General features: G+C 39.6%; 1 protein-coding gene across 2 annotated transcripts; it reads right to left on the bottom strand.

The window, feature by feature from the left end:
• Positions 1–334: 334 nt before the first annotated feature.
• Positions 335–15,820, bottom strand: LOC128025307 (autism susceptibility gene 2 protein homolog). Of its 2 annotated transcripts, none has more exons than XM_052611537.1 (19): positions 15,312–15,820; positions 13,610–14,205; positions 13,209–13,400; positions 11,943–11,975; positions 11,241–11,270; positions 11,096–11,141; positions 10,506–10,854; positions 9,273–9,490; positions 8,916–9,115; positions 8,772–8,816; positions 8,573–8,656; positions 5,537–5,605; positions 5,407–5,445; positions 5,234–5,305; positions 4,934–5,093; positions 4,532–4,612; positions 4,312–4,392; positions 3,107–3,314; positions 335–3,014 (listed from the first exon to the last, which is right to left on the bottom strand). In XM_052611537.1, the coding sequence occupies exons 2-19, from the start codon at positions 13,910–13,912 to the stop codon at positions 1,550–1,552; spliced, it is 3,675 nt and encodes a 1,224-aa protein (XP_052467497.1). In that variant the 5' UTR covers positions 13,913–14,205; positions 15,312–15,820; the 3' UTR covers positions 335–1,549. The 2 variants fall into 2 exon arrangements, with proteins under 2 accessions (XP_052467497.1, XP_052467498.1); XM_052611538.1 differs by having other exon boundaries at positions 10,506–10,833; positions 15,312–15,737.
• Positions 15,821–16,081: the final 261 nt, after the last annotated feature.

Here is a 16,081-nt window from a genome sequence, read left to right as displayed (position 1 = left end):
TCTAACTAGTTTTTAAAAGTATCTCACTGTGTAGCTGTCAGCGGTTTCGACAAGCTACAACTTACTGATATGACATAACGATAGCATATTGTTAAACAATTTTAGATTAAAAATTATTTGTAAAAAATAATCTCGATACAGGTTTATGACCTGATATACGATTTTTGATCTCATGGCTTATAGTAGCAATTAAGTAGAAGATGTTTTGAGCACATATATTAAGTCAAATAACACATGCAAAGTCTAGTTAGTTCACAATTTGGCTCTGAAATTGAGACCTTAAAGTAACACACCATTTAAATCTACACAATGAATCAATACACTACCACACATGTAAATAACCAACCATTTTAATAATTAATTCATCTTTGTGGTTCTCTTTTCAAGGGGAGAGGAACATATTTAAAATGTATAAAATTGTTTTGCTCAAATATTTAATCCAGAATGTCCTGTATCTCCAGAGTCTTTCTAATCTTGCAGTTTATATGCAAGTACATGATGTGCACTTCTTTTGTTCCGTCCACAAATGCCTCATTTCACTCGGTTTGGATGATGGTTGTTGGAGACTTTCAATGGCTTAAACTGTGAAAAACATAGAAATAACACGCACACAAGTCTCCCATGTATGAAGGTATACAGTTCTCTGAACCAAAGAGGCTGGCTTTGATACATCCTCAGTACACATGCTTTAACATAACCAGTATATTGGAGCAATATAACTGTAGTGCTTTGCTGGACAATACTCATCACTGATTCCTTTCAACAAGTGAGTGCATTTGGTAAGACCTGAAACATGACATTATAACATAAACAGTGAATATATTTATTATGGAAGGTAATGTTAACAATAATTATTACAAAAGCAATATCACTATTCTACTATATTCTGGCCCAGCTCTTGTAATGAGTCAGACTAATGAATGGGAGACAGTTCTTTCCCTTTGAATTTTAAAATATTATCCAACAAGATGTACAGTTCATAATAACTTTTTTTTAAAGAATAAAATAAATCTTAAGATCATTCTGATGTTCATGGAAGTTTTCTGATGGATGACTTGAATATTTAAAGCAGAATGTGGACCATGTGTTCAACCAACAGTGCGGATTCAGACAACGAAAAGTACTTGACTACTCAAGTAGACGTCCGATTTCTCCTCCTTCAAATGCAAAGCTGAATGCTTTACTGTAGGTTTTCCTTAAGTTCACCAAGACAAAGTTAATAATTTTTGACCCATCACTCTTCAACACAACCTGTCTTCACAATGGTAGTAATGAACAGTCTTTTAACATCCACAGGCCTCTGTAAAGAAAACCCCTACATAAAAACCAGGGCACAGCAAAAAGAGTACCTTAATTGTACCAACTTAACCACAGTGGATAAATATCAAACAGCCCTGGGAAGTATCTCTGTTCTCTCCCCAGGTTGTTTCAACACTTCTGTATTGTCACTGAAGCTTAGCTCTTTTGGAGTGTCCTGCAAATTCTTGCTGTTTAAGGAGCAGTTTCTTCAGCACAGCAGTTCCGGAAGCTCCTCGAGCTTTACTTAGTACTATCTGGACTCGCCGTCTTTATGTGTGCTAAAAAGGGCCAAGTCTCCTGCCCCAAGTCTGGGGCCACGGGGTGGAGTAGAAGATCTGTTCACAGATGAAATGAGAGGTGGTGGAGCCCCAACAGACAATGCCCCAACTAGACCTGGTGTCTTTGTTAGAATGCCATTAGGTACGTGAGAGTGATGCAGAGGTCCCAGTCTAGAGTAAAGGCCAGGGTGATGTGTTGCTTGTGCAGATGCTCCAGCTGCTTGGAGGTGAGAGTGGGATAGAAGCCCTGCGTGTAGCTGTTCTAGGTGGGCAGCATGAGACGGGCTAGGAAGGTGAGGTGCAGACAGGTGCGGATGTGGATGCATTCCAAAGTAACGCGCTCTTTCATAATCTTCCCGCATTATCTGAGCACGTTGTTCCTCGTCAAATGGGTGGGACATCAAACCAAACTCTGGCCTGCCTGCTGAGGATGAAGCTGAGGACGTTGAGGTAGGTACCGGTGGATGGTGTTGGCCGGTTGCCACAGCTGCCTCCAAATAACGCTGTACCTGCTGATGCTGGAAGAGTCTAGACAAGTGTGGATCTGAGCGAAGTGCAAGGTGGGGATCTGACCTCAGAGTCAAAACTTCTCTGCACTGCTGATGTTGAGCGGCCAAATCCCTCCAATGGTCCCAGGGGAAGCTGTGAGTGGCTTGGGAATGACCTTGTGGAGGACCATGTGGATGTGGTGGGAAACGATCAGTACCTAATACCAGTCCTGCTGAGCCTCCAGCACCACCAAGATAGGAATCAATAGCCCGTGTACGATCTAAGAGGGACAGATGATGGTGGGAAGGGTGCGGAGTTGGTGGAGGTAGAGGCATGCCAGGTGTAGGTGTCAGTGAGTGGGTTGAGGAAGGGGTGGATGGATGGGGTGGGTGCCGACTATTAGGCCTTTCAAAATTATGTGAGATTGGCACTGGCTCAGGCTCCTCTTTACGCTCTTCCTTGACCTTGACTTGAGACAGGAGCATCCCAGAGGTTACACCATGTGTAGGCTTTGATACCGGAGTTGTGGTACGATCAGATTTCTTGACTGGAAGTGAACTAGAAGAGGCTGGACCACTACTCTCTCTTTGTGAAGAATGGCTGGATTCTGTGCTGAGGTTGTGTGGTGGCTGTCGATGAAACAAATCCCGAGGAGAGGGGGCTAAGGGGACATTAGAAGGAGAGGTTGTGAGAATAGATGATGTTGAAGATCGAGGTCTGTCTGGTGCTGCGGAGGAAGTTGACACTGGTGCCCTGGATGCAGAATGATGTCTCTTGTCTGACTCCCTTTCTCTTTCACGTTCTCTGCTTTGGCCATCTGATTGAACTCCACCTCCACTCAGTGGACCCAAGCCATTCATATGTGAACTGGAAGGGCTGCTTCGGTGCTTGTGAGATGGGACACCAGGTGACATTCGCACTGACAGGCGTCCATACAAGAGACTGTCTCTGTGTGAAACAGTATTAAACCAATTAAGTATGTGTCAAGTTGTAAGATGCAACAAGTTAATCCTTTTTGATCTTTGTTATAATTGTCATACCTGTCCTTTTCATCTTTTATATGAGTCGGTTCTCTTCTTTCCACCTCCTTTCCTCTATCATCTCTTTTCTCTGGTCCTTTTGCCCAGGATGATCCAGAGGGGAAAGAGGCAGGTGTAACATGCAGACGATTCCATGGATCATGGTGGTTACCCAATCCTCCAACTGCACTTGCAGGGGGCTCGGTCTTATGTCCAAAAACATTGGCAACTAAATAAAATGTGTAACATTTGCTTAGTCTTTGGCTGAGAGTAGAATGTGTCTGATAAAACACCACTTTAATTAACCATTTTAATTAAAATGTTTAGGAAATGTTAGAAAACCAACACTTTCACAATAGAGCAGAGGTCTCTGCAAACTTGGGGCCTGAAGATGACTTAAATGATTTAAAGGGGTCATATAATGCGATTTCCAGTTTTCCTTTCTCTTTGGAGTGTCACAAGCTGATGGTGCATAGATAAGATCCCTAAAGTTGCAAAGACTAAAGTCTCAAAACCAAAGAGATATTCTTTATCAAAATTAAGACACGCCACCCCATATGTCTATAATCTTTAAAAAGGAATCTTTAAGATTACTTACAACAGAACAGCAACACATTTTATGCTATGTCAATCTGGCGCTTCTGAATCAGTTACTTTCAGTATGTTTTGTTAAGTAGTTTAAGTATTTGTTACTGACTGTTCAAATGCTGCGTTTTGCACATGGCGTGTGTGCGCGGCTTGAACTGATGGTAAAACTAAGAACACTATTAACAGTAGAGTAGACTGCGCTTGTAGGAAGGAGGGACTTTGTAGAAAACGACACGTTTGAAAGAGGCAAGGCATAGAGGACCAACATTAATTTACAGTATTTGAAAAATTTGTTTTTTGAACATTAAAGCATGTCAACATATTCTGTTACACTATATGCACAAAATAATGACTTCAATACATAGCAAAGCAAAAAAACAAAAAAAGGTTTTGAAAAACAAAGTTTTTTTTCTTTGAGAACCAGGAATCGTACTGGAAAAACAATGTAAACTGATGGAAGTCTATGGGCACTTTTATAATGAATGTACTTTTTTTTTGTGCCAAATTATGCCAACTTGTAAATAAAATAAAAATTATTATCAAGAAAACCACAAACCAGTCAAAATGTTTGAGAACCAGTGTGTTAGTCATCCAACTGATTAATCCATATTCTGAAGGAACAAAATAGCATGACAAACCTAATGTGGTGCTGCCTAGGCCTCCAAAGGCACCAGAACTCAGGGGTCCCAAAGAGAAGGTGGATGGACGAACATATGGGTCTGTAACATGAAATCCAGTCATTAGATGTTATTGTCTTACTAAACGAAAAAGAATTATGGTCTATGCACAGAGGAACATGAGCAGCCATGGGTCACATTGGTTTTTAATGCCCCTACTTTCACAGAGACAGACTCTTACCCAAATGTGCAGCTGAGGTGAGGAAAGAGGGATGGGTCGTTGATGGAGGCATGAATGGTGTGGAGGACGGATTGACTCCACCTGAGAAGACATGGGTCAACTCAGACAAAAACTTAAACTCCCATAAATGGACTACCATGGAGTGCTGACATTTAGCAAAGTTTGTGCTTTATATCCTCCTTAAGGCTTTCTAATTTAAAGACCTTGTATTGCAGCACAGTAGTGCTGTAAAATACTTCAGTAGTTATGTCAAAGTGTTTTGAACCTGGAAACTTATTTAGGTATAAATAACCCACTTCAATAACTTTCAAACAATTGTATCTTAAGAACAATCACAGACTTATGTCACCTGGAGAATTCCCTAAACTGGTTGCAGAAATAAGTGTAAAAAGTATAACCCACCAGAGGCTGCAAAAAGGCTTCCTGGTCTTGTAAGATCAGGATTTGGGGCAAGTGGACCACCAAGTGGTCCTAGACCTCCTAGTCCACCAATACCAGGACCAGGGAGTCGAGGCAACAGGTCGTTACGGAAGTCCAGCTTTTGTGGATCAGCATGCATAAGCTGAGGAAGACAGTGACAGAAAGGTGGGCAACAGAACTGACACTACTTTTTATTTAAATACCAGGAAACATTTGAACAATTTTGTAATTTTTGGCTTTTTTGCATTAGAACTAAAAATAAACACAGATGAAGGCAAAAACCTTGACTTTCTCTTGATGCCTTAGAATCATCCAAGCAACACGGACATGCATAGCACACCATTTTCCAGGCTTCTGTAAATAGACAATCCAAGTAAAGTTAGAAGATAACTGTCCACTAGCCATTTAAAGGTCAACAAACAAAGTACGAGTACAAAACAAAAGATTAAACTTACATTACTGACTTTTGGTGGTGGTCCAAATGGGTCTGTTAGCTGTGGACACAAACACAATACATTATTCATACTTAAGCCTCATCGTAAGTTAAGATGTATGATGTAAATGCACATGAAAGGGCATCTTTACCCTTGGAGCTTTAGGTGGAAGGTGGGACGGTACAACTCCTAAACCAGCAGCCATCTCTGGTGCAGGTCCCTGAAGGGCAACAAGCAGTCAATTACATCATTATATTCAAACCCATTTCATAGGCTCAAAAAAAAAAAAAAAAAAAAAAAAAAACAGGAAAAAAATGTGACAGGATTTGAGCCAAACATTGGCTTTGACCAAATTAAAATGGTAATCCTGACAAATCAGATTGTCCTTGAACTTTTAAAATGAATTACTCTATGCTCTAATTACCAAACTTTAGAATACCTTGCCCAAAATATAAGTCATAATTTTTCATGTTTGTGCTACCAAAACACACTGAATATTTGCACCTTTGGCCTGCAGGATACACATTACAGCTAAAAACCAATAGAAAACACTATTCTCCCTTATTACTAACATGGATTCAATTTAAGGCAAAGACAACAAACCTACAAGTAAGCTTTACTAACTTCACAGGTTGGTCATTCATAACAGAGGATTCATTCATAATCCTAAAGATACAGCTGAAAAATAGCCAATTTAAGAGAGTGGAAAATGGTCATTAAAAACAGCATGTGTTTATGAACCACAACCACATTATTTAAATCCTGATGTACCTGAAATCAAAGATAAGATTTTGTTTTACGTTCCAACAAATTTTTGTGAAAGAAATTCTATAAGTATAAAATCATTAATAATGTAACTTAAAATATTTATATTTATAATCAGTGTTCATCGGAGTAAGAATATGCATGCTCAACATATATGTAGCAATGACACACTCAAATTGACACTGAAAGAACAAGGCATGCACACTACTGTTTAAAGGTACTGTTTTATAGAATGCAAAAATGACTTCTATAAGGTGTTTGAACACAGTTGTGTGGCTGCAACGTGTGAAATCAACCAGCGTGTGTGTGTGTGTGTATATGTAAATATATATATATATATATATATATATATATATATATATAGATATAGATATATATAGATAGGTGGTAAAAATCCACTCACTCATTGTTTTATAATCCCAAAAAATCATAAATGGTCTTCTCCACATGATAGTTCGAGACTATGATATCAGAGTCGGGAAAAGTCCAGCCCATTTGTGACCAGTGTTGGGTACTGGACTGGGTACTTTAAAGGGTACAGACCAAATTGTGTCGGTACTACCCAGTACCAATTCACATTAAATGATTCCATGCCAAATTTCAGTACCTGAGAACGCATATGCTAACTTAATTTGTGATATGAACGAGTGTCTGTGAATATTAAAATGCAAAAAGACGGTTTAAATATGAATCCTGCGTGTGCCGCATGCCTCTGTATGTATGAATGGAGGAAACACTGGTTTGTTTACTACACGAAGGGGAAAATGCAATTTTTACAGGAATTTTCACACAATTTTTCTTTCATGTACTGATTTAAAAAGTAAACCTGATTGTTTGCCACAACATTTAAGGGTTTAATTTTAATTTTATTTAAATGCCTTCATTTGATTTTCTGAAAAAGAAATTCTTTACAATTCTTTGTAATTGTTTACAAAAGAAAACGTTTTAAGGGCCCTTGTTCAAAATGTTGAAACTGAGTACCGAAAAAAGGTAGTGGTACTGAATTTCAGGTACTGGTAAAAAAAAAAAAAAAAGTGAACGGTACCCTACCCTATTTGTGATGCTCTCTGCCCTATTAGCATATACACAACCCTGAGTGAGAAGCTGCAGTCCGCCATAACTTTTCTAGCTGTAGCTGCAGGAGTTACAATGTCAGTGCCAAAGAGCAATTAAAAGTGTTGTTTGTTGGGATGCACCAATGAACATAGGAGTCTCCATATACTGCTGAGGACACCGTGGTTACATCATTTTCAAAGGAAATGTCCTGGGGGAAAAAATGGAAAAGTCCTATACTTTGTGCTAATCATTTTATGCCGGACTGCCTCACAAACGAGGCTCCGTTCAGCGCTGGAGTTGAAGTGTGCCTGAAAGAGGGATCGATACCAAAGCTTCATGCGCAAATGTCCAGACTCCAGAGAAACATCACACATCATATTTTGTCTTCCAAAAGAGCTTCTTAGCTTGCTGTACACTACCATTGTCTCTGCCTGTTCCACCAATGCTGCCTTCACATGCTACCAGAAATGGTCATAAATAGGAATGTGATGGTTAAAAATTGCATTTGGAAGCAATGTGAGGTCAGTAACACGGTCACCACAAGTTAAACCGTAACACCAGTGGTAAAAGCCTGTGAGCAGGAGCTCTTGAAGCTCTGCACTCTTTTGAAAAGGGAGGCGGGAGCACCAGCTAATTTTCATTTAAAAGGGGACACACACAAACAGTGCGTTTTGGCTCATAACCTAAGAGTGGCAATTTCAACGTTGGGTGTTTTGTGATAAAACTTCACATACACACACTGGGAACATCAGAGAACAATTTAAAATATTTTATCAATGCATTCTATGACACCTTTAAATGTTTAAATGTCTTATGCTCACCAAGGCAAGGCTGCATTTATTTGATCAAAAGTACAGTAAAAAATAATCTTGTGAAACAGTATTTCAATTTAAAACAAACAATTCTAATATAATCTAATAAAATATTTAAAATATCTTCAGACACATTAATCTTCAATGTCACATGATCCTTCGGAAATAACTATTATGCTGATTAGAAACAATTGTGCTACTTAATATAATTGTGGAAACAGTGACAGATTTTTTTCAGGATTCTTTCATGAATAAAAAGCAGTTCATTTATTTTATAAAATAATAAATGTTTTTAATTTCCCCTTGAATCAATTTAATCCATTCTTGCTGAAGAAAAATGTTAATCTTTTTCTTTTGAAAAGTTGCATACATTATTAGGTAAATGTGCTGACTACTGTTAAATGTTTGATGAAGTGGTTGCTCTTATGTGGTTGACAGACAGCACATTAGCTCCCCATGATCACTAGATATTGTGGTAATATGCAAGCATTCTTCACCTGATTTTAATATTCAAAACATGGACCAAATGACAAATCTTAAATGGCAACTCTTACCCTAGGCTGAAAAGCTCCATGCAATGAACTGAAAGGTGCTGTGGGCGGAAGAACGGGCACTGAGGGTGGGTACTGAGGAAAAAACTGTGCAGGAGAGAACAAAAATGAATAATAATCACAAACCAGAATTTGCTATATTGACAGCAAGTTTGAAAACTGCCCAGCAGATTTAAATGATTAAATTCGATAAAAGACTTACTGGGTGTCGAAAGAGTCCGTCTATTTTGCCTGGATACTTCTCAAACTGAAATACAACGAGCACAAGAGAAATGTCAAAGCGTGAAATTCCATAATCAGCTACTTTCTGAAACTAGCCATCCATGGGCTATAGTAGACTCCTCACCAGTGGTGGTGGTGCAGCTGTGGGGTGTAAGAAGTGTTGGTGAGTATGAGTGTGCTGGTGCTGGTGATTGTGCTGATGGAACTGATAGGCAGGGATGGACGTTTGGGCCTGCGAGGATCTGCCAGACGTCCCAGAGCTTGAGCTTGACACAGATGGTCCTCCAGATGCAGAGCCAGCATTTGAAATGGTCAGATCCTGGTCTATTAATCAAAGAGAAAGGAAAGAACTTCATCATTCTGAACAAGAAAATACATATTTCACTTCTATGATTTCACTGTCACTAAAGAATGTTGTTAATGCAATAACAGTTGTTAGCATTTCATATTTTTTAGCTGCATAACGGTTGGTACGGTTTACCTGTTGAAGCGTGGGGTGACACCTGCAGGAGAGGAGGCGGTGGGGGAAGGTTGGAGGACGATGTGAAGACAGCACCAGGACTGGGTCGAGTGGAGGGTATAATTGTCCCAACACCAACTGGGCCTCGACCTAGGGACACACTTGTAGCAGGAGTAGGTGGTCTGATTGATGAAGACGAGGTTGATGAAGATGGAGGCTTGCCTGAGGTACTGCTCCTGCTGGAAAGCCAATGCCACATCACAAGTTTAGGGAATACAATCCGACTTTTATATTAATAGACAAACGCTTTCAAATAATGGCATGAAATGTGATACAGATTGCAGCTTCTTCTGAGCAAGAACTGCACATTTATAATAGGAGACATGACTGCATGAAAAAAAATCTGCTTGTGTTTATGTGTGAGTTTCGTCAGAAATAGATTATACCACTATAATAGAATGATTTCAAAATCACCAATTATAATAGTTAATAAAACACAATTAAAGATATTTTGGATGAAAACCGGGAGGCTTGTGACTCTCCCATAGATTGCCAAGTTAGTTACACTGTCAAAGTCCAGAAAAGTAAAGACGTCATCAGAATAGTCCATCTGCCATCAGTACAACCGTAACATTATTGAAGCCATGAGAATACGGTTTGTGAGCAAAAAAAAAAAAATAACGACTTTATTCAACAATTCCTTTGTCAACAGTCTCCTCTGTGTCTTCTTGTGGCGCGACTGACACAGAAGAGCGTAGACAGTTTGAGTGATGTGGAGAGACACAAAGTAGACTGTTGACAAAGGAGCTGTTGAATAAAGTAGTTATTTTAGTTTTATTTGCGTACAAAAAGTATTCTTGTCGCTTAATAACGTTGCAGTTGAACCACTGATGGCAGATGGACTATTTGATGATTCTTTTCCTACTTTTCTGGACCTTGACAGTGTAACTTACTTGGCAGTCTATGGGACAGTCACAGGCCTCCCGGTTTCCAAAAAGCAATCTTTTTTTCTTTTAAATAATTTTTACTGTTCCATGTGTTACTCATGGAAGCTGAGTAAAGCCACCAAACAGACTGAAAAAAGCAATTTCAGCCAGCTCCATATCTGGGTACAATATGCATTTGAGACAATATATGAACAGACTATAGGTGAGAGAGATTATTCTCTTCAATCATACTGTTGAAGTAGGTTTTAGAAGGCTGAGGGCATTATTGAAGTTAAAATATACAGAAACGCTGTTTCACTACACTGACCTGTTGTTGCTGCCCATTGAGTAGATTGATTGTGACTTTCCAGGGAAAGGGAGGAAAGGCTTGTGTTTGTGCTGTGGTGGGCTAGCATTATGGCGGTGATGGGGACCGCCATTTCCATTACGATGCTCAGAAAGTGAGTTGGAGACAGAGGCAGTAGAATGGGCTGCAAGGCTAGGCAGAGAGGATGAGGTAGAGATGGAATCAGGGTAAGGCTGCTCCATACTCTTCTCCTGACTCCTCTGCAGGCCAGAGACCCGAGGTGTGACTGACAGAAGGGGTAGTGAGCTATTTGAGGGCAAGAGAGGGCAACCGTTGCCTGCAGCAGCACCTGCAGAGTTAGAATTAACAGCTGTGGAAAAAGAGAGTGCTACAATGTAATGCATGTAATACTCTTTTCCATGCTTTTTTTCAACAAAAATAATCTGACAATCCCATGTAGGAATACACAAAAGCATGAAACATATGTGTGGCATATAAACACCACCAATATCCAATCCAAATCCATAAAACATTAAAATATTATTACTCTCAGGTAATGCACCATCTACAGTGCACAGTATATACATCTGCCAATGGCAGCAGACATTTACCTTCCCGTGTGCAGACGATGAATGCTGGCTCCATATTGTCAGAAGCCTAAATAGAGGGAGAAATTTCATTTTTTTTTTTTTTAAATAAATAAAACACATCTCAGTATATAAAGCAAACTCAACAATAATAAACAAAGATTTTTACCTTATCCCCTGATTCACTCTCTGTATCACACTGTGGGTTAAAAATAGTTAATGTTAATAGCCAACATTTGTGTGAAAAAAAATTACTTTCCCGTTTACGATACATCATTTATGACACAAACAAAACCATACACTACCATTCAAATGTTTGGGTCAGTAAATGTGTACTCACACGGTTTCCCTGAACCGAGCCTAAGCGTGATTATATTGTATGTATCAGAAATTGATTACGGAGACAACTGAGGTTAATGAAATAATTGGCAGCTTTATTGCAAACTACATATCCTTTTTATCAATAAGGTGAGAACAAGAGCTAAATATAATTGATTGAATTAAATTTATTGAAAATTGTAGTGTTGTAATACAATATGTTTTTTGTCATAATGATGACAGAAGTCCACACAAAATAGTATCGGTTTCGCACTCTGGCCATTTAGTGCTCACATGCATATCGTGCCCGAGCCCAACCGGGCCAGGGCCGGCTAAACGAATGGCGCCCGAGCGCGGCACATCACCGCTTTGGGCCCAGTACATTTTACAGTAATTATCAAATAAAAACAGCCTAAGTGAACATTATACAATCCTATTGAACACAGATTCTCAAATAGAAATGTATGTGTATCATATATACAGTATGTGTGTGTTTTGAAAGTTACATTTTTGAACAAGTAAAATACAAAACACAATAGAAAAAAAAACTCACAATGTATCCTGTCTCCATGTGATTCCCAGAAACCTGAAACAGACATTTGGAAAAGTCAAACCATGGTGAAAAGAATACAGAGCAGCAAACATGTAATTATATGAACGCAATAAAAATACTAGGGCTGTGTAAAAAATGTTTATGCGATTTTTATGTGAATCTTGTCAGTAAAGGCGCTCCTGGGATTAGTAGTATATCTCTAGCATGTGCATTCAGATAAAGGTTGCTAGGTTTTCACAAGCCCAGTTGCTACTCAAAATTAGTCCAATCGCATTTCCAGGGTGTTCCCCGATACAAATTGCAACCAAGGGACAAAATTTAAAAAAACAATTTTTTTGGTAGGGTTACCTTGGTAAAAATGGCATTTTTGGAGCAAAATATCATGCTACTGGGGTCGCTTCAACCCACGGACATGAAAAACAACCACGGAGTTGACAACACTAGTTCAGGTGGAGCAGAAAATGTGAATTTTATCAAGGGAGCCCCGCCAAATAACATGCATTTTATCACCGGAACAAAATGCGATTGTTCTAGTTTTGAGAAGCAATTGGGCAGGTTTTGTTTTGAAAACCTGGCAACCCTGATCTGAACGCAAGTGCTGGATATATATTACTAATCACAGGAGCGCCTTTACTGATGAGATGCGCATGAACACAGCTTTTGATTTTTTTGCACAGCCCTAAAAAATATACAAATATCTATATTTATTTTTCATCTTACAATATAAAGGTCAGATTAAAGTAATTAGATCCAGGCAGATGTATAGGCAAAGATAACTAATAAATGATATTTGGCTATTCTGAGATACTGCATTAGGAGTTAACCATGCACACTTTGATTAACATAAGGGGCAGTTCCTTTTGGCATAATTTCTTACATTTATTAACTGCTGATTTTTGCTGCCTTTAAACTGTATAACCACAAACATGCTCATACATTGGCCAAGAAGCCTCCCGCTCTCTAAACATCTGTACTGTAAAAAAACTCTTTTGACTACTGCTAGGAGAGCAAGAAGCATAATCACATGTGATGCAAATTTTGTTTAGACCAGTCACTGGATCTAATTTCCCCAACAATACACCTTCTGACACGTCATGACGCCGCAGTATTGAAAGAGTACTTTAAAATAAACAACTCATTAATGTCAGACTCTCATCCACGCAGGACGAATCAAGAAATGCTTGCAGTTTTTCATGGGCGTTTGCACATACAGGATTTTTGTTATTGTTTATAAACCACAAAGGGTTACGAAACTGCAACACTAACCTTAGCATCTCCCTTTCTCTTCAGTTTTGATTTAATTTTCCTGCACTGCTCCCAACTGTTGGTGTATGTAGCAGGAGGTCCTTCCTCCGGCTCTGACAGAGGCCCTCCATTTTCATCCAGGCCTCTCTTCCTTTTGATTCCTCTACACATGAACAAGCCAGAACGTTGTGGAGGCTTTAGGGAACAGTCCATCTATCAAAGTAACACAGGTAAAACATGTTAAAGCAGCAAAAATATGAGCTATACGCTGAGACTTTGCTGTTAATTAATTTTGCACTAACTGTGTTTTATAGACATGTGCATGTTCAGCATGTCTTAATATGCGAAACATCACAACTTCATCTCCATACTCTACAGCTACTCTCAATACAGACTAGTTAAAGATGGAGAAACACACAAACCTCCAAGGCCTCCAGGCTTATGAAGCTGGCAATGGCGAATCCATCGATGATGTCCTCCTCGCAAGAAACCGCTTCTCGCTTTCTCCGACGCGGAGGCCGATGTCTGGCCCCGGGGAACCTGGCTCTGCATTCCCCTCCACTGGCACGGAGCAGCGAGTCTCCTCTGCAGAGGTCCTGGTCCGAGGCCGAGGATGGCGACGAGTGCTCCCCGAGATCCGCTCTCCTCCGCCGCCGCTCTCGGTCACGCTGCGAGCGGGAGCGACGGCTCTGCCTCAAGCCTCCGCTTCGACTGGGACCGTCCATGTCCGTACAAAGGCACTTAATAAAAACACACCCTGGTCCTGCCTGGGACACTTTATAACTGATACAGAGTAAAAACCAACGTCTCCAGGACCCGTGTTGTGGATCTCAATTGAAACTGGTTTGAAAGGTTTTATAATTTAATCGAGTCCAGTGGAGGCTGTATGGTACACTGCAGTCTGAGTACAGTCATGTCTGGGCATCTCCGGGCTTGTTTCATCCAATAACGCACCGATTATGAAAGCTTCTAGATATTCCACTTTATTGTCTTTCTGTCAAGACATTGTCACTTTCATCTGAGGAAGAGAAAAGGAGAAACTACCGATCAGTGGCGCAGTCGGGTTGTTAAAGATTCAACATGGCTGGTTAACTAAGAAAATATGCTGATTTTATGTTGAAAGATCTGATTTTCTACACACAGGATATGAATGACTAAAGTGGGAAAGTATAACTATTAAGATGAAATGCCATAAAGAAGAATAGTGTCTAAAATATGCTACCTCCTAAATTAAGGCTTAGTTTTCGTTAGTAAACTTTATTAAAAAGAAGATGATCGGCACAAACAAAGTCCAATTGTGGCTCAAAAGCAATCCTTGTAGACCAAATTATTTTAGTCAGGTCTCATTTCTGAATCTGAATCAGATAATTCGGTTAATTAAGCGACGTGTTAAATCGCTCGCTCAGCTGACGATGTTAGCTTTGCTAGTGTTAGTTAGCTAACCTGGTTAGGATCGCGGATTAAAAAACACTCGATTTTTAACGAGCAAATTAGTAACATTTTTGTTTATTATACTATAAATTACATTATGACAATTCCTCGATTGTTATATTACCAACTTTTTAACGACTATTATATATCCGGTCTAAACAACCAAGCGAGCAAACATTAACCAACATTACGTGAACCACTTACCACATATCAAACGTCGATTTAAAAGATCAATCATTGGTTTTACAGTTGTCTAGATCGTTATTTCTCTTCTAAAACATCTGTCGATGGGCCCAGAGCTATTTAACAGGAGTCCAATAAAACAAGCTAACCATGTAGCCTGTGGTTCGTTGACACCCCGTCTAGCACTTCACATTTAAGAAGGAAATAATTAAACCAATTACTCAGTTCAGTAACGTTACACGAATACAACCGATGAAGTAACACGACCCGTAACCACTTGTTTTTAAAAACAAAACCCGTCAGATGAATCAAGATACTAGTTCATTAGCTCTATGTGACGAGCGAAGGAGATAAGGGCACACAGTACGATGGGTTTAAATCTCAACTCGAGCACAAAACACATTACATTATTTGTTTGCTTAAAACGAACCCAATCTGATTTGCTTTATTCACGATCCGTAAAGACATCGTCACGAACAATACGAAAAGAATATTTCTAATCACACCCACCAATCGTGGTGTACAGAGGGCCATTTTCCTCTGACTTCTGCTTTCGTCCGAGCCTCCATTTAAAACGCTAATAATATGTACCAGGCCCCAAGGCCTCGGACTGGAGTTGCACCGTCACGGATGATGAGCGCAGCCGTGTCAGCGCAGGCCGGGCTCCTCCTTCCGCGGCCCGCTGTGTGATCCACTGTGTGCGCTCAAGCTGGAGATTTCGCCGCTGTCTGCGATACAAGCTGCTTTTTTTCTCAAACGTAAAGTGAAAATAGACTTATGAAAGCTTGCTTTTCGTCCCGATCGTCAAAACGAGATAAATGGATTTCTTCGTTTTATCCGGGAAGCTGAGACATACATGAAGCCTGGGTGGATAACCCGTAGCAGTCAAACTGCATTGTGTGCTTCTTTCGGGGTTTCTTCCTCTGTTCATTCACGGAGCAGCAGCCGATACTGAATGCGACGACAGTACTGCCATCTACTGCCACCGATGGGCACGAACGCGTGCCTTGTACCGTACTAACTTCTGTTCAGCTGTCCTAAAGGATCATAATGCACATTTGATCTCAGCATCCAGAAAGTGTTTTTAGTGTTTTTGTAGAAATTGTTTTTGTTATACATTAGTTAATTATGCGTAAGCTATATATAAAATACGAGTTCAAATGGTATTTTATATATAGCCTATGCATAATTAACTAATGTCGCTGCCTATTGTATTTGTTTCTGAAAAACAAAAAATACTGGTGAACTTTAAATGGTAAATGGACTGCATTTATATAGCG

Source organism: Carassius gibelio, chromosome A12 (assembly GCF_023724105.1).
Source record: "Carassius gibelio isolate Cgi1373 ecotype wild population from Czech Republic chromosome A12, carGib1.2-hapl.c, whole genome shotgun sequence".
NCBI lineage: Eukaryota > Metazoa > Chordata > Actinopteri > Cypriniformes > Cyprinidae > Carassius > Carassius gibelio.
Note: the sequence above shows the minus strand (reverse complement) of the source record. Positions and strands in the feature narration are given on the sequence as shown.